General features: G+C 64.2%; 1 protein-coding gene across 1 annotated transcript; it reads left to right on the top strand.

The window, feature by feature from the left end:
- Positions 1 to 2,534: 2,534 nt before the first annotated feature.
- SETD1B (SET domain containing 1B, histone lysine methyltransferase) lies at positions 2,535 to 20,696 on the top strand (the record flags this gene model as incomplete). Its single annotated transcript, XM_084253181.1, has 15 exons — positions 2,535 to 2,716; positions 2,848 to 2,946; positions 3,508 to 3,778; positions 5,710 to 5,822; positions 6,717 to 7,955; positions 11,048 to 11,872; positions 12,279 to 12,965; positions 13,022 to 13,124; positions 13,594 to 14,082; positions 15,201 to 16,467; positions 17,064 to 17,223; positions 18,299 to 18,430; positions 18,515 to 18,634; positions 18,747 to 18,884; positions 20,523 to 20,696. Exons 1-15 carry the CDS (start codon positions 2,549 to 2,551, stop codon positions 20,694 to 20,696), a joined length of 5,985 nt encoding a protein of 1,994 aa, XP_084109307.1. The 5' UTR covers positions 2,535 to 2,548.
- Between the last annotated feature and the right edge of the window lie 954 nt (positions 20,697 to 21,650).

Here is a 21,650-nt window from a genome sequence, read left to right as displayed (position 1 = left end):
GTGACGGCTTTCGTCTCTTTACACAAAGAAAAGGTCTTCCTTTCTCTCACCCACCCCCTTAACCAAGACGAGAAAAACAGAGCTGTTTTTCTTCAAATAGATCGATTTTCAAAGAAAGTGGACATGTTACTGGGAGGAAAGCTGAGCAGCATTTACTGCTGTAAACATTTTCAAAAGCTTAAAGCTAAACACCTTAGCTTTCTAAAAGCAAAATCGCCTAAAAGCATTTTAACTGGCTTCTACTAGACAAAAGAGACAAAGACATACATGCAGATGAAGGTTCAGAAATTAAGGACATCTCAGCAACATTAACATGAAAAGTGCATTGCTAAGGACAGAATGGATTGGGTACTTACAATGTAAAAGGTTTAAAAAAAAAAACTTAAAAAGAGTAACAACTGCTTACAACATTTGTTGCTGCCATCTCGCTAGTCCTAAAGCTATACATTTAAAACATTACCTTGTTAAAAAAGAGAGCAGAAGGAGTTAATAAGATGGCCAGGTTTAAGTGTTTAATAGAGGAAACGATATATATTTAAAAATTTATTGTTCAGTCAAGAGAATACAGATTAAGACAGCTCCAAGCTCCCCCCACCCACCCAAGAAAAAAAAAAAAAGAGGAAAAAATTAAATATGTCATTTACTTAGGTTTTTTGGAATTCAAAATTGTTAACTGCTGACATGAATGGTGTGCTATGACCTAGTTATACAAGACAAAGATGGATTCCAAGTCATAAGGAAAAATCCAGATCTTTTTAAAAAAAGCCTTCTTCATTCTTCCAATTTTGAGTCCTTTAGCCTGTTGACAAGTGTTAAACACACTGAGGCGTCCTGAACTGGATGGTGGAGTCAAAGGAAAAACGTTCCCCATTTGCAACAAAGGAAAAACCCACTTGGCCATTTAATTCCATTGCAGAAAAATGGCTCCCCTCATCTGTTGGCCTCTCCTTGGTGTCTGATGAAGGATGTTTTGAGATCAGCGTCTAATAACTCAGGCCCTATAGAAGCCGCCCGCTGATTGGCTGCCGCGCGCTGCCGCCCTGCTCCAGCCAATTACCTCCCCACGGCCAAATTACAAACCCCGAAAAGAGCCCCAATATGAAACACGCCGCCGCGGAGCCCCGGCGAGGCGGCTCTCTCGCCGCGGCCGCCCGGCAGGAGCGGCGGAGGGGGCCGCAGACGCGTCCTCGCGACGCCCGGGAGCCGCGGAGTTGAACTCACAAAATGGAAGCCGCGCGCTGATTGGCCGCCGGGCTCCCGGCCCTTTAATAAAGAAAGGGGAAGGAAAGGGAAATGCAAAGAAGGGGGACTCGCTCCTCCGCCGGGGGGGCCGCGAGGAGCATGTGTTCCAGACAATTACCGGGCGCTCCTCGCCAAATATAAAAACAGAGGGGCGCGTCTCCCACCCGGCCGGGGCCGCGTCCCCGGCGGGGTCATGCCGAGCCGGGCCGGGCCGGGTCCCCCTCGGCGCCCCCCCGGGCGGGCGGCGCGGGCGAAAGAGGAAGCCGGGGCGCGGATACCTCGAGTGCAACTTGCCCGGAGCCGCCTCGCCCCCCGCCCGCCGGCTCCCGCGTCCCCGCACAGTCACACCCGCACGCCGCCCCCCCGGCCCCGGCCCCGGCCCGGCCCGGCCCGGCCCGCGCCCAGCGCCTCCCGGCAGTTTGGAAACAGTTTCGGAGGCCGAGGCGCGCGGCCGCGCTCGCGGGGCGCCCGGCCGCGGGAGGTGGAGCGGGGCGCCCGCCGCCGCCCCCCACCCAGGTCCCCGCAGAATAAATAAATTAGGAGGCTCCCCCGGGAGGGGCCGGCGGGGCGCGGGGCTCGGCCGGCGCCGGCGGCGCAGCTGCCGCGGAGCGCGCCGGGGGAGCGCGGGAGGAGGAGGAAGAGGCGGAGGGTGAGCGGCCGAGGCGGGGTATTGTGGGATGCGCGGCCGCGGGGCGCCGAGCCCGAGCCTCCGCCGCCCGCCGCCTCCCGGCCAGCAGCGGCAGCAGCGGCGGCAGCAGCAGCGGCGGCGGCGGCAGCTCCGGGCCCGGCAGCCGCGGCGGCGGCGCCCCCCCCTCCCGGCCCGCGGCCCGGCCGCCCCGGCCCCGGCCCCGGCCCCCGCGGGGCGCACCATGTACTGGCTGGCGGCGCGGGGAGGCCGGCGCCCGGCGGGGATGTAAGCGGCCGGGGAGGCCGCGCCGGCGGCGGGAGCCCGGGCGGGCGGCGGGCGGCGGGCGGCGGGCGGCGCCGGGCCTGCCGCGAGCCCCGCGCGGGCCGAGCAGCCGCGGGCGGCCGGGCGGGCGGGCGCCGGGCGGGCGCCGAGGGCCGGAGCCGCGTCCTCCGGCCCCGCCGCCCCGGCCCGGGCCCCGCCGCCGCCGCCGACAGCGGGCCGGGCGGGCGGGCCGGGCGGGCGGGCGGGCGGCGGGCGGGCCGCGCTCCCGCCGGGGCCGATCCGGGGGCGCCGGCCGCACAGCGCGGCTCGGGGCGCGCCGGGCGGGGGGCGGGGGGCCCGCGTGTGCGGCCGCGCCCGGCCCGACGCCCCTCGCCGCTTGCAGGTCGGGGTAACGGCATGGAGAACAGCCACCCCCCCGCGCTCCAGCAGCCCCCGCCGCAGCCCGGGCCCGCGGGCGAGAGGAGGAACCACCACTGGAGAAGTTACAAGTTGATGATCGACCCGGCGCTCAAGAAGGGGCACCACAAGCTGTACCGCTACGATGGGCAGCACTTCAGCCTGGCGGTGAGTGGCCGCGGCCGGGGGTGCGGGCGGCCGGGGGGCCCCCGCCGCCCCAACTGTCACGGGCGCCGGCGCGGGGCCGCGGGGCCGGGGGAGCGGCCGCCCGACCCGCCCCAACCCGCCCGCCCCCGCAGATGTCCAGCAACCGGCCGGTGGACATCGTGGAGGACCCCCGGGTCGTCGGGATCTGGACCAAGAACAAGGAGCTGGAGCTGTCGGTGCCCAAATTCAAGGTGGGCCCCTCCCCCCGCCCCGCGGGGTCCCCGCTCCCGAGTTCGAAAATAACGCCAGGCCCGGCCCGGCCCGGCCCGGCCCGGCCCGACCCGCCTTCCCGCCGCCCGGGCCGGGGAAGTTTTGGCGGGGACGGGAGGCGGCGGCGGGGGGACCCCAAGGCCAGGGAGTGACCCCGGACGCTGCGCCCCCCGCGGGCGCCGACCCCGCGTCCTGCGCGCCCCGCAGCGGGGCTCGGCGGGACCCGCCCCCTCGGCCCCAGGCCCGGCCGGGGGACCCCGCGGCCCCGGGGGTCGCGGCGGCCGGCGGCGGGGAGCGGCGGCCAGCTCGGGGGCGGGGAAAGAGAAACTGTTTCTTTTCCCCTTTGCTTTCGAGCCCCGAGGACTTCCACGTTCCAAACGATTTAATCCTCCGCTTCCCGGGCCCGCCCGCGTGCATTTTTTCCCCCAATTTTTTATTTTTTTATTTTTCACCCTTCATTGTTGTCAGGGGCGGGCGCGGGAGGCCGCGTTTCCCCCCGGCTTCAGCGCCCTCCCGCTCCCCGCCCCCCTCGGCCCGGCCAGATCGATGAGTTCTACGTGGGCCCGGTGCCGCCGAAGCAGGTGACGTTCGCCAAGCTCAACGACAACATCCGCGAAAACTTCCTGAGGGACATGTGCAAGAAGTATGGCGAGGTGGAGGAGGTGGAGATCCTGTACAACCCCAAGACCAAGAAGCACCTGGGCATCGCCAAGGTGGTCTTTGCCACGGTCAGGGGCGCCAAGGAGGCGGTGCAGCACCTGCACAGCACTTCGGTCATGGGCAACATCATCCACGTGGAGCTGGACACCAAAGGTGAGTGGGGCCCCCTCGGCCGGGGAGCCCGGGCCGGACCTGTCAGCGTGGCCCTTTGCCTGCCTTTTGCCGTGCTGGGGATCCCCCGGCTCTTCCTCCAGTGCCCCCTTACAATTTTTTTCCTTGCCCCCTCCAGAGGGTAGAGTCACGTGGAACTAAATGTGTTGTCTGTTGCTAGGAGACAAGCTATAATTTACCAAGTGTGCCAGTCCTTGGCCACTGCACCCCTAGGGGCCACCCGGAGGCCTCCCCACCACTGAAGCCCCCTCGGGCCCCTCTCCGAGCCCGGGTGTCCCGGGTGTAGACGGTCCCCGGCGTTGCCGGCTAAGTTCGGGAGGAGGCCGGGTTTGTTTATTTGTGGGTGACAGAGGAAGTCGCTAGATGCCTTTCAGTGTGTGAGAGGTGGTCCTTCAACTGAAAGGAGAGTTCTACAAGCATGCAGGGTGCTGCTCCCCCCTTTACCTCCCCTTCCCCCTGGGAGTGGGAACCAATCTGGTCCCCGAGTGTGGTTTCATTGATACGGTCCTGAGAGAGTGGCTGGCGGGCCCTGGGTGCTGGAGGCCGCTCCGAGGCTCCCTCCTCTCTTAAAGAGACAGCAGCACCGCCCCTGCCGGGCCTGCTCGGGTGGCCTGAGCCTGCTGCCGGGAGGGCCCCGACGGGACACACCTCCCACCCTCCCCGGCCCGGGAGGTTCCTCCTGGAGGCCGACCGGAGGTGCTTGTGGGACTCTAGGGCACCCCCAAAGTTTGTCTGTGGCCTCTCTAGGAAAGTTCCCACCCATGGTGCTGAGTCTAAGAACCCGCCAGCACTGTCACTGGCAGACGCGGTCAGTTCCAGAGTCCCGTGGGCTCTCCTGTGAGAGAGACCCAGGGCTTAGGAGGATAGTTTCCAGGGGCTTTGGGACCACAGGGTTTAGGGGCACCCAGAGTCTAACCCTACCTTTTTCTCTTTTGCCTTAAAAAATGAGCACAAACGGCCTGAGTCTCTGAGACCTTGCAGAGGGTGATGAAGGGACACTGGTCCTGGGGGCACAGTTATCCCACAGACTCTTACCAGCCTGAACCTGCTTCTGTGTCAGGCATCAGTCCAATCTACTGCCCCCACTTCTCTGATTTCTCAGTCTTGGAGAGGGGGGTGGAATATGAGCCCCTTTAAATCTCCATACCCCCTAGGGGGATGGCAGTCTGATTTCCTCATGAGGATTGAATGTGGAACCCCCTCTCCTACCACATGCCCCTTCTAAGCAGCAGCCAGATCTTACCAAAATTTCATTTCTGCAAAAAGAAAAAGAAAAAAAAAAAAAAAGCCCACAGAGGCTGCCAACCAAGTTTGTATTTCAAGAAAGAGCAGTAAAGTGTAGCTCAAGGAATGCGGCTCCTTTGCATATGTGAGCAGCTGCGTGGAGGGCTCTATAAATATGGATCTTCTGGGGGCCCCTGCTCTATAAAGGCCACTCTGGGGTGGTGGAGGGTTACCCACAGGGCTCAGTGGGCCTGGGCCCCAGGCAGGGTTGGTGAGCCTGGTTGGAGGAGGAGCATGTGGGTTTCTAGAGTGTGTTTTACAAACTCTGCTGGTCACCTGGCCACAGAGAGTTCATAGGCGCCACCACGTCCCCGGGTTTCTTCTCGTTGTTGCTCACTGGCTGGGTAGACCTGTCCAAGGGCACCGTGACCTAGGTGACAGGAAAGGGCTTTGCGTTGGAGGGGGGCATTCTGAATTCGGGGGAGTCCCAGCCCCAATGGGCATTAAATTCTGACTCGGGATCAGAAAAGTCACAACAGTTCAGCAGCTTTGCTGAAGGGGCAGGACTCCTAGGAATGCTGGGGACTGGGTCAGGGGCTCCCAGCTTCGCCAGGCCTGACGCCCCAGGTGAGCAGCTTGGAATCCCGTCCTAGAGCCTGGCTGAGCACTGCCCCCTCGTCCTTCCACAGGGGAAACCCGCATGAGGTTCTACGAGCTGTTGGTCACGGGCCGGTACACACCCCAGACCCTGCCAGTGGGGGAGCTGGATGCTGTCTCTCCTATCGTGAATGAGACCCTGCAGGTGGGTGTATTGATGTCAGCCCCCCATTACCATTTCCCCCGTGTGCCCTCTCCACGCTCACTTCAACCCCATCCATGGACACCAGGCCTAGGCGGGAAGGGAGCCTGCGCACTCCCATCACGGGTTCTCACGGCTTCCAATGGTCCGCTCTGGCCAAGCGCTCCTTGAGCAAGGCTGAGGCCCTCCCCCGCGCAGGCTGCCATTCCTGCAGACCCAGAGCCCGGCCAGTCCTGCTTCCACATCGACGCTGGCCCGTGGCTGGGTGCGGTGCCCTCCACCCCGTTCCCGGAAAGCAGAGGTTCCTCCCGCACCCACCTGGAGTCCCCTCACGCAGCAAGATGCGCAACCCAGCTCCTCCCCCAGCATCTGCCCAGCGCCCTCAGGAGCAACTTTTCCAGAATCAAGAATCTCTGCTCCCTCGCGGGGCTGCTGGCATGTCCACGAGGCACTTCGGCCTTGCCACTCTGTTTAAACCCTAAAACACCGGGAGATGCGGGAGGAGATGCGGGAAGGACCCGTTGGCTCGTCCCTTGCTCCCGGGATCGTAGTTCTCCCCGGCCCCCTCCGCCTGGAAGGTCTTTGGTTTCTGAGAACCGGAGGCAGGAAGGAAAGCCCAGCGCAGACCAACATGTCAGGGTCTGCCCTTCTCTGCCGCAGGGATTAGGAAGAGCCTTCATGTTTCCGTGAGGGTAACTGGCTGTCCCAGGAGAAGAGGACGGGCAGACCGTCCGCTCCTTTAGACACCCCCACCCCTTCCGTGGGCGCGCTGTAGGTCTGGAGCAACCAGTTTGGCTCCGAGGACCCCAGCAGCCAGAGTGAGAAGGGAAAACAGCGCCATTCCATGCGTGTTTGACCTGCAGTGATCTTAATCTCGCTCTTGCTCTCTCTCTCTAGCTGTCAGATGCCCTGAAGCGCTTCAAGGATGGCGGCCTGTCTGCAGGCTGTGGCTCTGGCTCATCCTCTGTCACCCCTAATAGTGGCGGGACACCCTTTTCCCAGGACACTGCTTACTCCAGCTGCCGCCTGGACACCCCCAACTCCTACGGACAGGGCACACCGCTCACGCCGCGCCTGGGCACCCCCTTCTCGCAGGACTCCAGCTACTCCAGCCGTCAGCCCACACCCTCCTACCTCTTTGGCCAGGATCCCACAACAACTTTCAAGGCCCGGCGCCACGAGAGCAAGTTCACGGACGCCTACAACCGCCGCCACGAGCATCATTATGTCCACAACTCTGCCGCGGTCGCCGCGGTGGTGGGGGCCGCCGCTGCCTTCCGGGGCGCCGCGGACCTCCCGTTCGGGGCGGTGGGCAGCAGCGCGGGCAGCGGCGGCCCACCTTTCAAGGCGCAGCCGCAAGAGTCAGCCACGTTTGCCCACACTCCGCCGCCCGCCCAGGCCGCCCCTGCTCCCGGAGTGACGTTCAAGTCGGCGTTCTCCCCGTACCAGGCCCCTGCGCCCCCCTTCCCCCCGCCCCCCGAAGAGCCCGGCGCCACGTCCACCTTTGGGGCCCGTGACAGTGGGGAGTTCCGGAGGGCACCCGTGCCCCCGCCCCTGCCGCCCACCGAACCCCTGGCCAAGGAGAAGCCAGGCACGCCCCCCGGCCCGCCGCCCCCTGACGCTAACAGCATGGAGCTGGGGGGCCGGCCCACCTTTGGCTGGAGCCCCGAGCCCTGTGACAGCCCCGGCACCCCGACACTGGAGTCATCGCCCGCAGGGCCGGAGAAGCCCCACGACAGCCTGGACTCGCGCATCGAGATGCTGCTGAAGGAGCAGCGCACCAAGCTGCCCTTCCTCCGCGAGCAGGACTCGGACACGGAGCTGCAGATGGAGGGCAGCCCCATCTCCTCCTCCTCCTCCCAGCTCTCGCCCCTCGCCCCCTTTGGCACGAACTCCCAGCCAGGGTTTCGAGGCCCCACACCGCCCTCCTCGCGCCCCTCCAGCACCGGCCTGGAGGACATCAGCCCCACGCCGCTGCCCGACTCTGATGAGGACGATGAGCTTGACCTGGGCCTGGGATCCCGGCCCCCTCCCAAGCCAGGCCCCCCGGACCCTGCCAGTCTTTTGGGTCAGACAGCTGAGGTGGCCTTGGACCTGGCTGGAGACAGGACCCCAACCTCAGAGAAGATGGATGAGGTACCAACCACCCTGTCTGTCCATTCCTGTCCCGTGTGGGTTGTCTCTCTGGTCCTCTTCTCCCCTTTGAAACAGCCTCTTAGCAGCACGAGCTACAGTGGAGCACCAGGGTTAGGGCAGCCAAAGTAGCCGAGCAAACAGTAAGCACCCGGAGCTGGGACGGCAGCTGGCTTGGCTCCGAGCCCCCTAGCAGCCTTGAGGAGAAGGGAAACATGGCCCGATCCTGTCACTTTCCTCGTTATGCGATGCTCCTGGACCCCCCTCTCTGTCAGGTTGCTTGGGGATGATGAAAGCTGGTCTGACACTCCCGAGGATTTGGGGAGAGGTTTTGGCGGGAGCACTCTGCTGGGCTAGACCAGGGAAGCTCTGGAGCTTAGTCTCCTGGAGCCTGGTGCCCTCTGAGGAGATGGGAAACCACAGTGGGCAGGGAGAGCACCTGCCTCTGCTCCCAGCTCCCCCAGTGCCTGAGTGGAAGGTCCGTCCTGGGGAGGGGTACCACCGGGAATGGGCAGAGTTGACCCCTCCCCCACCCCCATAGGGCCTCATGGGGTCTCACTGTTGAAGCCTCTGGCTTCAGGGTCGGGCGGGGGTGATGCCCTGTCCCCTTGGGGGTGGATTAGGTCATCTTGACTCTGCCCTCCACCCTCCAGTCCTGGCCCTCCTGGAGACTTGGGTTGGAACCTGTGGTCCCGCGGGCGGGCATGAGTGAACCGCCAAGGGCTCCGGCTCAGACACAGCCCGGTGCCCTGGAGGCGGTGGGGAGGAGGACACACACAACCCCCGCCCCAGACCCTTTGAGTAGGCTGGTTTGGCTGCCTCAGGGAGGAACGGAGAGGAACTTGGCTGCCTGAGAGGGGACCACAGGTGGTTGGGGCTCCGCGGGGCCTCCAGGCAGTTCTGGGGAAGTGGTTTCCAGAGCCAAGGAGTCCAGACCGGGGGTTGACAGATGTGCAGAGGTGGGGTGCTGCCAGCACTGCCATCCTCCCTCTCCTTCCTCTCAGCTGCCTTAGGTTGGGGGTTGTTTGCCCTGCTGACGGACTGGTTCAGCATCCAGCTCAGCATGGTCTTGAGGGAGTGGACTGTCCTGCCCTGTCACTGTGGGAAGGCAAGACGGAGGCCCAGCGAGCTGTGTGCCGGGGGTGGGGGGCAGTGCTGAGAACTTCCAGGATGGCCCTCGGGAGCCCCCTGCTGGAGGTCGAGAGGGCAGCACCGGGACTTCTGGGCGCTGACTCTCGAAGGGGTGAGGTCCCGGCAGCCCCCGTCCAGGCTGGCCTTGTGGGAGAGCTCTGCAGGTGGGGGTTGGGGGGCCTGGTGGAGTAGGGGATTTCCAGAGACTGGCTGTTAAAAGTGCAGGCTCCAGCCCTTGAACCTTGGGTGCCAGCTCTGTCGCTCACTGTGCGACTTGGGGAAGGCTCTTTCTCTCTTGAGTCTCGGTTTCCTTGTCTGTGAAATGGGGTGGTGAGAACACCTGCCCGGGGCTGTCTGGGCCTAAGTGAGGGTGTCTCTGGGGAACCCCCGGCAAGGCAGAAGGCAGCGCAAATGGATTTGGGCTGGTGGCCCTGGACCTTCGGGCTCCCAGCTGGAGGGGCGGTGGGAGGGGCCTGGCCCAGGGCTGGAGCCTGGCGATTGGCTGGTGGCTTTGCTCAGTTAACCCTCTGTGTGCCGGTCCTGCCGTGGCCATGCTGGGCCTTGTCCAGGGCTGATCTCTGGGGTGCGGCTCAGTCCCCTTGTCAGGCCCAGCCCCCCAGCCCCCGGGAACCCTGTGGGAAAGTGTATGTGTGCACAGTGGGAGCCTGGCGAAATCCAGACCTCCTGATGCCACAGTAAGTTTGACCTGTGACCGCCCCAGGCTGCCGGCCCAGCCCCTCCTAGCCTGCAAAGGCACTGTCTCCTCGTGCCTTGCTCCGCCTTGCTCCCCGGGCAGGGCCTGGGCCTCTGTGTCCCCTCTTGCTTTGATACCTGAGCCTGGGGTGGGGTGGCCTGGCCCTCCTTGCCCCACCCCTTTCCTGGCCTTCTCACTTCACCATCTCCATCCAGACCCCAATGCTCCTCCACTTCTAGGCCTGTGTGTCCAACTCCCCAAGGTCTGTGTCATGGGGTGCCTGTCAGATTTTAGAACCGGGGTCGTCTTTGACCCCTCGCCCCTCTTCAGCTGGGACCGCGTCTCTGCATTCTGACCACAGCCCCTGACCAAGCAGGCACCTGGGCTGGAGTGCCAGCCCCCCCCACACCCCCCCCCCCGCAGGATGAGAGTAGACCCACCCTGCGAGGTTACGGCACAGATGGGAGGCGAGGCTTGGTGTGCCCAGCCGCGTGCTGGCTGGCGTCCGGGTGAGAAGAGTACTAGCGGGCAACGGAGGACTCGCCTCCTGTGGAGGGACCCTGAGTTCTGCCGACCCCTGCCCAGTGCTGCCTCCACCAGACCCTGTCAGCCGCCGTGCGTGGCTGGCTGACCCCGCGCGGCAGCCCCGGCTCCGTCTCTCACTGGCTGTGTGACCTCGGGCGAGTCACCTGAGCTTTCTGTGCTGTTGCCTCATCAGTGCGGACTGAGGCGCAGACTGTCCGCGGGCGGCTCCGGGACTTCCTGGGCCGGGGCAGACACTGAAGTGCTTACCCAGGCGCCGCTGCAGGGGAGTTAACTGTTGGCGGTGTCCTCTGAATACAAATTGAAACAGAATCTCTCAAATTGAAACAGAATCTACTTCTCCTCACTCTACCCCCTTTTTCTTCACTGCTGTTTACTTAGGTCATTTCTTCATCCCTGTTCCCTTGGTCTCTTCTCTCTGGAAGGTCAGCCCCGTTCGCCTGTGGCCACTGTGTCCCCCGCACAGGAACGGTGTCTGGCACACAGCAGCTGCAGAGCGAACGTTTGTTGAGCGAGTCCTGGTGATAGCCCCTGAGGCGGGCCCTGCGTTGCCCGTCGGGCACCTGGGGCACCTGAACTTTGGAGAGCTGAGTGGTGACTCGTCTGAGGCCGCCTGGCTGGGGAGGGGGACCTGGGGAAGGACCGGTGTCGGAGTTGCAGAGGCCACCTGGTCTGGCAGGGCTGCGGCTGCCCGGACCCAGCCCGCCCCTCCCCTCTCTCCCTGCAGGGCCAGCCGTCCTCCGGCGAGGACATGGAGATCTCAGACGATGAGATGCCCTCCGCCCCCATCACCAGCGCCGACTGCCCCAAGCCCATGGTGGTGACCTCAGGGGCCGCGGCTGTGGCAGCCCCCTCCGTGCTGGCCCCGACCCTGCCACTGCCCCCACCCCCCGGCTTCCCACCACTGCCCCCACCCCCGCCCCCACCCCCACCCCAGCCCGGCTTCCCCATGCCCCCACCTCTGCCCCCACCACCTCCCCCACCGCCCCCAGCCCACCCGGCTGTGGCTGTGCCCCCACCCCCCCTGCCAGGGCCGCCCGGCGTCCCGCCCCCGCCCATCCTGCCACCGCTGCCCCCCTTCCCGCCCGGGCTGTTTCCTGTGATGCAGGTGGACATGAGCCACGTGCTGGGTGGCCAGTGGGGCGGCATGCCCATGTCCTTCCAGATGCAAACGCAGATGCTGAGCCGGCTGATGACCGGCCAGGGCGCCTGCCCCTACCCACCATTCATGGCCGCGGCCGCGGCCGCCGCCTCGGCAGGACTGCAGTTTGTCAACCTGCCCCCGTACCGGGGCCCTTTCTCCCTGAGCAATGCCGGCCCCGGCCGTGGGCAGCCCTGGCCCCCGCTGCCCAAGTTTGACCCGTCGGTGCCACCACCAGGCTATGTGCCGCGCCAGGAGGACCCGCACAAGGCCACGGTGGACGGCGTCCTGCTGGTGGTCCTCAAGGAGCTCAAGGCCATCATGAAGCGCGACCTGAACCGCAAGATGGTGGAGGTGGTGGCCTTCCGCGCCTTCGACGAGTGGTGGGACAAGAAGGAGCGGCTGGCCAAGGTGCGCCGGGTGGGGCCCTAGCGGCGCCCCCTCCCTGAGGCACATGACTGCGAGGGCCGCCCCCTGCACCCCAAGATAGAGTAGTGGGGACATTAGTTTGTGAAACCTGTGTTCGGTGACCCGGGCGTCTGCCCGCAGCACAGCCCTCAGGCGCCCACCTCCAAAGCGCGAGAGCGCCCGTTCTGAGGCAGGGGGCTGTTGCACCCCATTTTGCAGGTGAGACAGTTGGGGGTTGGTGAGACAGAGTGGCGCATTGGGGGTGACCTGCGCGGTGGGCCGAGAGGGCCAGGTTCACGGCAAGGAAGCGGCCAGTTAGCCTGCAGCTGCCAGGTTGAGGGGGAGGCAGGCTGCTCACCCCCGGCCTCTCGTGCCAATCCGAGTGACCGTCCCTTCCTCTCGCCCCCAGGCCTCGCTGACCCCAGTGAAGTCGGGGGAGCACAAGGATGAAGACAGGCCGAAGCCCAAGGACCGCATCGCCTCGTGCCTGCTGGAGTCGTGGGGCAAGGGCGAGGGCCTGGGCTACGAGGGCCTGGGCCTGGGCATCGGGCTGCGAGGGGCCATCCGCCTGCCCTCCTTCAAGGTCAAGAGGAAGGAGCCGCCGGACACGGCCTCGGCCGGTGACCAGAAGCGCCTGCGGCCCTCGACCTCCGTGGATGAGGAAGACGAAGGTTTGCGTGCTCCCGGGTGCCGGGTGCCCTCCTCCCGGCGCCGCGGCTCGGCCCTGACACCGTCTCTCCTCGCAGAGTCCGAGCGCGAGCGGGACCGGGACATGGCCGACGCCCCCTGCGAGCTGGCCAAGCGGGACCCCAAGGGCGTGGGCGTGCGGCGGCGGCCGGCGCGGCCCCTGGAGCTGGACAGCGGCGGGGAGGAGGACGAGAAGGAGTCGCTGTCGGTGTCCTCATCCTCGTCTGCGTCCTCATCCTCGGGGTCCTCCACGACCTCGCCCTCCTCCTCCGCCTCTGACAAGGAGGAGCGGGAGAGCTCCGAGGACGAGGCGGAGGCTGAGGCGGAGGAGGAAGGTCCCCGGAGCCAGGTCTCCTCGTCCTCCACCTCGTCCGCATCAGATAAGGTGCCTTTGGGGCGGGACCCCGAGGTGCTGGGCCGGGAGTGGGGTCCGTCGCTCACCACCCCCGCCCTGCGCTCCCCCAGGACGACGAGGACGACAGCGACGACCAGGACGAGTCCGAGGACGAGGACGAGGACACCGCCCTGTCGGAGGCGAGCGAGAAGGAAGGCGGGGACTCCGACGGAGGTGAGGGGCTGCGCCCCGGGGCCCCCGCGTCGGGCAGGGCCCAAGCAGACCCGCTGGTCTCCGGGGCGGTGGTCGGTGGTCGCGCCGGGCTCAGGGCAGGCCCCGCAGGCCTGCGGGGCAATGGCGCGTCCGAGGCCAGCAGCGGTGCCTGCTCAGGGTGGGGCGGGCGGGGCGACGGCGAGGGCTGGAGGGGCTGGGCCTGGGGGTGGTGAAAGTGTTTAGGAACTTGCTGGAAGCGGTGGTCGGTGGTCGTATGCGTTAGGAATGTGTGAAATCCCACCGTGTTTCCTTTCAAATGGTTGGTTTAATGTTGCGGGTTTCGCTTCAGTGCAAAGACCCGGTGACTGGTTAGCACACACCCCCACACGCCTAGGCCCCGCCAGCCTGGCGCCCCTGCAGAGACCTTGGGCTGTGCGCCTGGCTGGCCCGGGTAGGTGATGAGGGGGCTCCGCCTGTGTCCCCCTTCCAGAGGAGACGGTGAGCATCGCCACCTCCAAGGCCAGACCTGGGTCCTCCAGCCAGAGTTCCGAGTCTTCTGGGTTCGAGTCAAGCTCCGAGTCTTCGTCGTCATCCTCAGAGGATGAAGAGGAGCTGGGGGCCGGGGAGGAGGAGGAGCAGGAGGAGGACGCGGCGGCGGCGGACGAGAACATGGCTCCCGCTGCCCCGGAGGACGACTTCGAGGAGGACGTAGCCACCATGGCTGCGGGCGACGTGCCTGTGACGGAGTCTGTGGGCATGGAAGAGGAGGTGGACGTCGAGGATGAGGCCCCGGAGGAGCAGGTCTGCCCCATGCTGGAGGAGCCCCTCTTGCTGCCCGTGGATGTCAAGGAGGTGGCAGGCTGCAAGGAGCCCCCTGAGGAGCTGGGCCTGAACCAGGAGGGGGCCAGGTTGATGTCTCCAGAGCCCCCCACTAAGGAGGTGGAGGCCCGGCTGCCGCCGTCGCCGGAGCACGTTCCAGGTGCTGCGCATGGCCCCGGGAGGGCAGAGGGAGGAGGTGGTGGGTCCTTACCTGCTGGATGGGCCGGGGCTGTGGGTCAATCACCTCACTTCCCAAGCCTCGGTTTCCCCAGCTGCAGTCGGGTCGGTGCATGGTGCCCCTTTCAAGAGGCTGTCAGGGAGGATGTGTGAGGCGGTGTATAACGTGCCGGCACAGAGCCTGGCACCTGTGAGGGAGCCGCTGCTATTGCCCTGCCTTGGTGCCAGCCTTTCCAGGTGTCCCATGAGATGCTCCCCCCAAAGGGGGTGGGTGTGCACAGTCACGTTAGTGATGGGTGGAGGGAGACCTCTGGGTGTTGGGCTCGGTGAGAGGGGCATGTATGCTGTGGTGCCACCCAGGGCCTCACTGTGGATGGGGTGTCCACTCGGTCCCATAGCCACCAGGCTCGGTGGCCACCAGGCCACGGGCACTTGGAGCCAAATTTGTGGTCTGAACTCGTGTAGCCACGTGTGGTTCCTTGGGACCTCCAGCAAATCCTCTAGGAAAGGAACTTGTGGTGTTTAACTCTGTTATTTGGGACTAAACCACAGGTTTTTGAACATTGATTCGAGCTCCCTTCAATCCTCTGTCAGTCCTCAGGGCTGTGAAGGCGCTGACCTGGCAGCAGCGAGTCATCTGGAACCTCTGTTCTAGGCAGGGCGAGGGGGACGGCGTCTTCAGATAGTGAACGTGCCGTGGGACAGCGGCGGCGCCTGCTGGGAGACGCTCCCAGGGCCGTGACTGGCCAGCGGAGAAGAGTCATTGAATTTCCCTTGGTCCTGTATTTCTGATTCACGGGCCAGTTCCTGTTCCCAGAACACTGTTCTAAAGACACAGTGTTAAAGGCCAGCGACTATTGCCTGCACCTTTGATTGACACCACCACCGTCTATTAAGCACTTACTGTGTGCTTGACGTTGGGCTGGGTGCTAAGTCTTCCTCAAGTGGGTTAGTTGGACAGTCCCTGTACTCAGTAGAAACCCTGTGGCCTCGGGACTGAGTTGGCCAGGCCCTGAGCGTGTAGTAAGGCGATGTGGACGGGGCATTGAGAGATGATTGAGTCAAGTTCTAACGCTGCGCCTTCTGCCCATCTCTCCGCAGAGAAAGACGTGGAGGCCGAGGCCAGGCCTCCTCCGATGCTCTCCTTACCACTGCAGCCACCCTTGCCGCCCCCTCGACCGCCCAGGCCGCCTAGCCCACCACCGGAGCCCAAGACCCCTGACCCCCCACACCCACCCACCCCCCTGGAGCCTCCCCCTGAGGACCAGCCCCCGCGCACTCCAGGCCTCTGTGGCAGCCTGGCCAAGTCGCAGAGCACGGAGACGGTGCCGGCCACACCGAGTGGGGACCCCCCACTGTCAGGGGGCAGCAGTGGCCTGTCACTGAGCTCCCCACAGGTGCCCGGCAGCCCCTTTTCCTACCCATCCCAGTCCCCCAGTTTGAGCAGTGGGGGCCTCCCCAGGACACCTGGCCGGGACTTCAGCTTTACACCCACCTTCCCCGAGCCCGGGGCACCCCTGCTCCTGCCCGTTTGCCCCCTCCCAGCTGGCCGGCGTGATGAGCGGGCTGGTCCCCTGGCTTCCCCGGTACTCCTGGACACGGGCCTGCCCCTCCCACTGCCTTTGCCCCTGCCCCTTCCCCTGGCATTGCCTGTACCTGTCCTGAGGGCCCAGACTCGGCCCCCCACCCAGTTGCCACCCCTGCTGCCTGCCCCGCTGGCCCCCTGCCCGCCCCCCATCAAGAGGAAGCCGGGCCGGCCCCGGCGATCCCCGCCGGCTGTGCTCTCCCTGGATGGTCCTCTTGTCCGGCCTCCGGGGGCGGCTGCCCTGGGCAGGGAGCTCTTGCTCTTGCCAGGCCAGCCACAGACCCCTGTCTTCTCCAGTACCCATGATCCTCGGGCTGTGACCCTGGACTTCCGGAACGCGGGGATCCCGGCCCCCCCACCGCCTCTACCCCCCCAGCCACCCCCGCCCCCACCCCCACCCCCTGTTGAGCCTACCAAGCTGCCCTTTAAGGAGCTGGAGAACCAGTGGCCCTCTGAGGCCATCCCTCCGGGCCCCCGCGGGCGCGATGAGCTCACCGGGGAGTTAATGGACATAGCCAAGGGGCGGGGGCCCTGGCGCCGGCCCCCCAAGAAGCGTCATGAGGACCTGATAGGCTCGGCCTCGCCTGAGCTCTCACCCCCGCAGCCCCTCTTCCGGCCCCGGTCAGAGTTCGAGGAGATGACCATCCTGTATGACATCTGGAATGGCGGCATCGATGAGGAAGACATACACTTCCTGTGTGTCACCTACGAGCGGCTGCTGCAGCAGGACAACGGCATGGACTGGCTCAACGACACCCTCTGGGTGTACCACCCCTATATCCTGCCAGTTGGGGCGGGCGCCCCCCATTCCCCACGCCGCCCACCAAGGCAGTGGTGCTAGTTACCGTCTCCACAGGCGGCACCTGAGGTGGGCCCGGCAGTGCCCCCGGGTCAGCGGGTCTCAGGGCCAAGGAAACAGCGTGGTTTGCCCGAGAAGGGGCTGGTGCTTCCTGCCCCCAGGCCCTTGCCCAGCACCCCAGGCAGGTGGGGGCTGGGACTTTTCCCATTTTACATCTGAAGAAACGGGCTCCACGAGGTTCAACTAACACCTGCCCCCAGGCCGCAGAGCTGGGTCTTGCGCCCTGGCACCTCTGGCCCTGAGCCGGGTTCTGGTGCTGCCCGAGTGGCACTTGTGAGCATAGCCCTGGAGCTGGGGCTGTTGCTCCTCGGGGCCTGGTGCTGGCACTGTCAGGAGCTCTACTACCCAACCTAAATGTTTATAGAAGGAGAAACAGGCAGGATGTGGCTAAGAAATATACCCAGGGGCATATGGCTAGGTACCCCGCGCAGCCCTGTTCCTCAGTGGCGCTGGCCAGCTCTGGTGCATGGGGGTGGGACAACGGTGTCCATGTGGCCCTTGACCCACACCCACCCACCAGCCTCTCTTCAGCCAAGAAAAAGAAACGGGACGATGGCATCCGAGAGCACGTGACGGGCTGTGCCCGCAGCGAGGGCTTCTACACCATCGACAAGAAGGACAAGCTCAGATACCTCAACAGCAGCCGTGCCAGCACCGATGAGCCCCCCGCAGACACCCAGGTACTGCCATGGGACCCCTGAACACACCACAGGCTCCCAGACCAGGCCATGGCCAGGGGCCCTACGGGAGGGGGGTGGGTGACAGGTGGTGTGGAGTCGGGGGCTAGCACGTGGAAGGAGCTACCTAGACGCGCAGGTGAAAGAGGGGAAGGCGGCAGTGGTTTTCATCAGGGACATGGGCAGAGTCGAACTGCATTTTCAGAAGTGCCAGTCCTTTTTTCACTCCGCAAGTAGCTACTGAGTGCCTGCTGCGGTCCAGGCGCTGTTCTGGGACTATCACAGTGAAGAAAACAAAATTCTTTTCAGCGCAGAACTTACATTTAGTGGGGGGTAGGAAATAAGCCAGTGACAATTTCAGGTGAAGAAAATACTGTGGAGAAAACGGGAGAGGTTAGGGGTTGATAGTTGGAGAGAGTGAAAGATGGTGACGTTTGAACCAGATCTGAATGAAATAAAGAAATGAACCAGGTGGGTAACTCAGAGAAAGAGAAAAATACTTTTGACAAAAAGAAGACAGGAAAGGGACTCACTAAGTCCCCTGGGCCACACTCAGGGAGACGCAGGTGTGAGGCCCAGAGGCCCGAGGAGCTGCTGGGAGGGCAAAGGGAGAACTTTGCAAACCGGATGCAAACGAGTGGGCGTGGCCAGGTACCAGTAAAACCTGACTGGAAAAAAAAGATGTTTAGGCCAGAATTTGCTGCCCATTTCTCTAGCGTTTAATAGCGGGGCCTAGGCTAGAAATAGAAATTTGGGCAGCAGCTGCAGTACCGATGGAAATTGAAGTCGTAGGAAATAATTGTTAGTGTCATCATCATCCTTACCTAGCCTAAGGGGCTGGGTGTGTGGTAGTGACCAAGGCGAGCAGGAAGGGTCCTGGGGCAGTGGCAGCAAACGCTGTGCAGGTGCCTCCGTAGTGGCCGTCGCCATGGGGGGACACGAAGCCAAGGGGGCAGGTGTGGGCGCTGACGCGGGACCCGGTGGGAGGGAGATGACGATTAGGGATTAGGGACGTGAGGGCGGGGTGGGCCGGGCGGCGGGCGGGCCCCCCAGCAGGTGCCCCCTGACCGCCCCACAGGGCATGAGCATCCCCGCGCAGCCGCACGCCTCCACGCGGGCCGGCTCCGAGCGGCGCTCCGAGCAGCGGCGCCTCCTGTCCTCCTTCACGGGCAGCTGTGACAGCGACCTGCTCAAGTTCAACCAGCTCAAGGTGAGGCCCGGTGGCCCGGGAGCCGGGGTGGCCGCAGGGCACCGCCTCGGGGTTCACCCTCCTGCCCCGCCCCCCCCCCCCTAGTTTCGGAAGAAGAAGCTCAAATTCTGCAAAAGCCACATCCACGACTGGGGCCTGTTCGCCATGGAGCCAATCGCCGCCGACGAGATGGTCATCGAGTACGTGGGCCAGAACATCCGCCAGGTAGGCCTGCGGGGGGGTGGGGGGAGGGAGAAATGGGGGCGCCCCGGGGGGCTGCCGGGGCGGGGAGGGGGTAGAGGGCCCCACGGCCAGGGCTGAGGCTCCTCCTGGCCAGGTGATCGCCGACATGCGGGAGAAGCGGTACGAGGACGAGGGCATCGGCAGCAGCTACATGTTCCGGGTGGATCACGACACCATCATCGACGCCACCAAGTGCGGCAACTTCGCACGCTTCATCAACCACAGCTGCAACGTGAGTGCGGGCGCCAGGCCCCGCGGGGTACAGGGTGGGGACGGGGGTGCCGGGGAGGGCGGAGAGAAGAAGGTAGGGAACATGAGGCCTTTTCGGGAGCGTCTCTCTGCCCAGCTGCAGTGTTCCTGTCCGCCAACTGGGCAGAGATGGCTGCCATGCCCGGTGGGCTCCGCCACTCCAGAAGGGCCCTCCCAGGTCACGGGAGAGCCCCGTGGGGCCGGGTCTGCCCCTGGCCTCGCTGGCCGCGCTGGCCTCAGGAGCCTGCGTTCAGGGGCAGCCCCGTTCCTGAAGGGGTGCCCCCTGTGGTGGTGGCCAGTGTGACTGAAGCACTGAGTTTTTAATTTGAATTTAATTAAGTTAATGCAGCTGCTGAGGACTGGGGTGGACAGCACAGGTGTATGTGTGTGTGTGGGAGGGGGCGGTGTTGATTAAAGGGATGGCTCTGGACTGCAGACAAGCACAGGCTGCTGCTTCCAACAAGAGGCAGGCGACTTCTGGGGCAAATTCTCCCAGCTCTGGGGTCTAGTCTTGGCATTGCTGCCTATTGGCTGGTTGCTTAATGTCCCTGTGCCTCGGTTTCCTCAGCTGTGAAGCAGGAGCGATGACTGTCTCTCCTCGTAGGTTGTTGGGGAGGCCTGGTGGGTTTCTGGGTGTGCTGACTCAGTAGCTGTCAGCAGGTACTGGCTCCCAGGTAAAGCAGGGAGGTCCTGGGGCAGGGAGGGAGAATACGTGGCAGGGCCTTACGAGGGGGGATGGCTGAGGGGGCAGGCCAGGGGGCCAGGAGAGCGGGAGGGTGGCTGGTTTGGGTGGCCAGCCCACTCAACCTTGCGGGCATGAGAAGTTTCTCTAAAGGGCAAGGCAGTCGTGGGCGACAGGGTCTGCTGTCCCTTCGGAGGGATTTCCCTGGGTGCTGAGCCAGGAGCGGTTTTCATCAGGGGTCAGCGAGCTGCTGCCGTCCAGGCGCACGGAGGTGGCGGGGGAGAGCAGCGGGTAGACCGGGAGGTTCTCTGGAGGCAGAGCTGACTGCGTGTGGCGAGGGGGTTGCGGGAGAGGCTGCTGCTGTCGCATGGGTGCATGGGAGCCTCCAGCAGGAGCAGGCCGTGAGCTGAGTCAGAGAAGTCTCCTGGGGCTGCCGAAGGGAGATCCAGCAGGTAGTTGGGTCTGTGTGTCTGGAGCGGCCCCCCCAACCCTTTCTATACAAGGCCAGGTAGCAATTATTTTTGACTTTGTGATCAGGACGGTCTCCGCAGCGCCTTGGTCTCCCCTGTGACAAGGCGGCCAGACCGTATGGAAATGAGTGGCTGTGGCGCCGAGCCAGTAAAACTTTATTTGCAAAAACTGGCAGCTGGGGCCAGAGTTTGCTGATCCCGTCTTTAGAGCCCAGAGTGGGGTTTGGGCTACAAGCAGAAACATGGGAGTTACTTGTGGTCTAAATGGAAACTGAAGCCCGGGAAGTGGTTTCTCGCTGTCACCACCGTCATCGTGCTTCATGGCACCAGGCCCGGGCCTGTCACCCCGGCGGGGCCCAGCAGGCCTCACTGAACAGGGAGCTTGCTGGGTCTGGGGGACCTCGGGTAGAGGGCCGGGGTGGGCACCTGGGTGGGTGGTGGTCTCACCGTCTCCTCCCAACCCCCGCAGCCCAACTGCTACGCCAAGGTCATCACGGTGGAGTCGCAGAAGAAGATCGTCATCTACTCGAAGCAGCACATCAACGTCAACGAGGAGATCACCTACGACTACAAGTTCCCCATCGAGGACGTCAAGATCCCCTGTCTCTGCGGCTCCGAGAACTGTCGGGGGACCCTCAACTAGGCCCTGGGGCCTGGTCTCACCTCCCACCCCCATTTCAGGTGCTGTCCCTCTGCCCAGCGGCCATGTCGGGCCCGGCGCCCCCAACACTACCCTGTCCCATCCGCAGCTCCGGCCCCTCAGTGGGAAAGGGCTTCTGTCGCAGCCCAGGTCTCTCTCGCTTGTTTTTTAACTGCTCCTTGCAGGACTGTTGGACGTGGCCATCAGCCTCTGTCTCCCCCTCTGCCTTTCTCTCTCCCGTCTCCGTCTGAGTGTCTTTTCTCTTTCCAGTTTTCATCTTCAGCCTCACCGTGAATGCTGCTATGTCGTCTGTCTTCTGTATTTTCTTCCTCATCATAAGAAAAGACATTTTAACCGTTGAAATGTGAAGGCAGAATCAGAGAGCGGGGACCCCTGGCAGAGGCCACAGGGGCCTCGGTGCGCCGGTGTGGGGCCCAGGCCGGGGCCCCCCCAGGCCAGGGTGCCGCCTGGTGCTGCCGAGAGGAGGAGACCATGGCTCCACCTCAGAACACTAGGCGAGGCCCCCCTCTCGCCAGCCCACCCCACTCAGCAGACCCCACCCTTCCCATCTCCCCAGTCTGTTTTCACCCCAGCAGTTGGGGGCGCCACCTCCCCAGCACACGCTGGTGGAGCCAGGCTGGTCCCGGGCAGGAAATACCCCTCTGGGCTCTCACCGCACACCTCGCCACCCCAAAAATCTTGGGTTCAGTGTTTACTTTCTCATTCGAATGCCAGCAACGAGGGAGCCTCCCGGAGCCCCCAGTGCGCGCCAGGGGCACCAGGAGGGTCCCACTTGCTCTCCTGCCTGCATCATGCCCCCAGGCAGGCATCATGCCCCCAGGCAGGCAGGAGTGTGGGGGTGTCCCACCTTACGGGTGTCTGAGTGGATTCGTGTGGCATTTATTACTTTGTTTATAAGCTTCACCCGCTCACCCCAGCCCGCCCCCCGCCCCCCTC

This window comes from Talpa europaea (assembly GCF_964194135.1).
Source record: "Talpa europaea genome assembly, chromosome: 14".
Classification (NCBI taxonomy): domain Eukaryota; kingdom Metazoa; phylum Chordata; class Mammalia; order Eulipotyphla; family Talpidae; genus Talpa; species Talpa europaea.
Note: the sequence above shows the minus strand (reverse complement) of the source record. Positions and strands in the feature narration are given on the sequence as shown.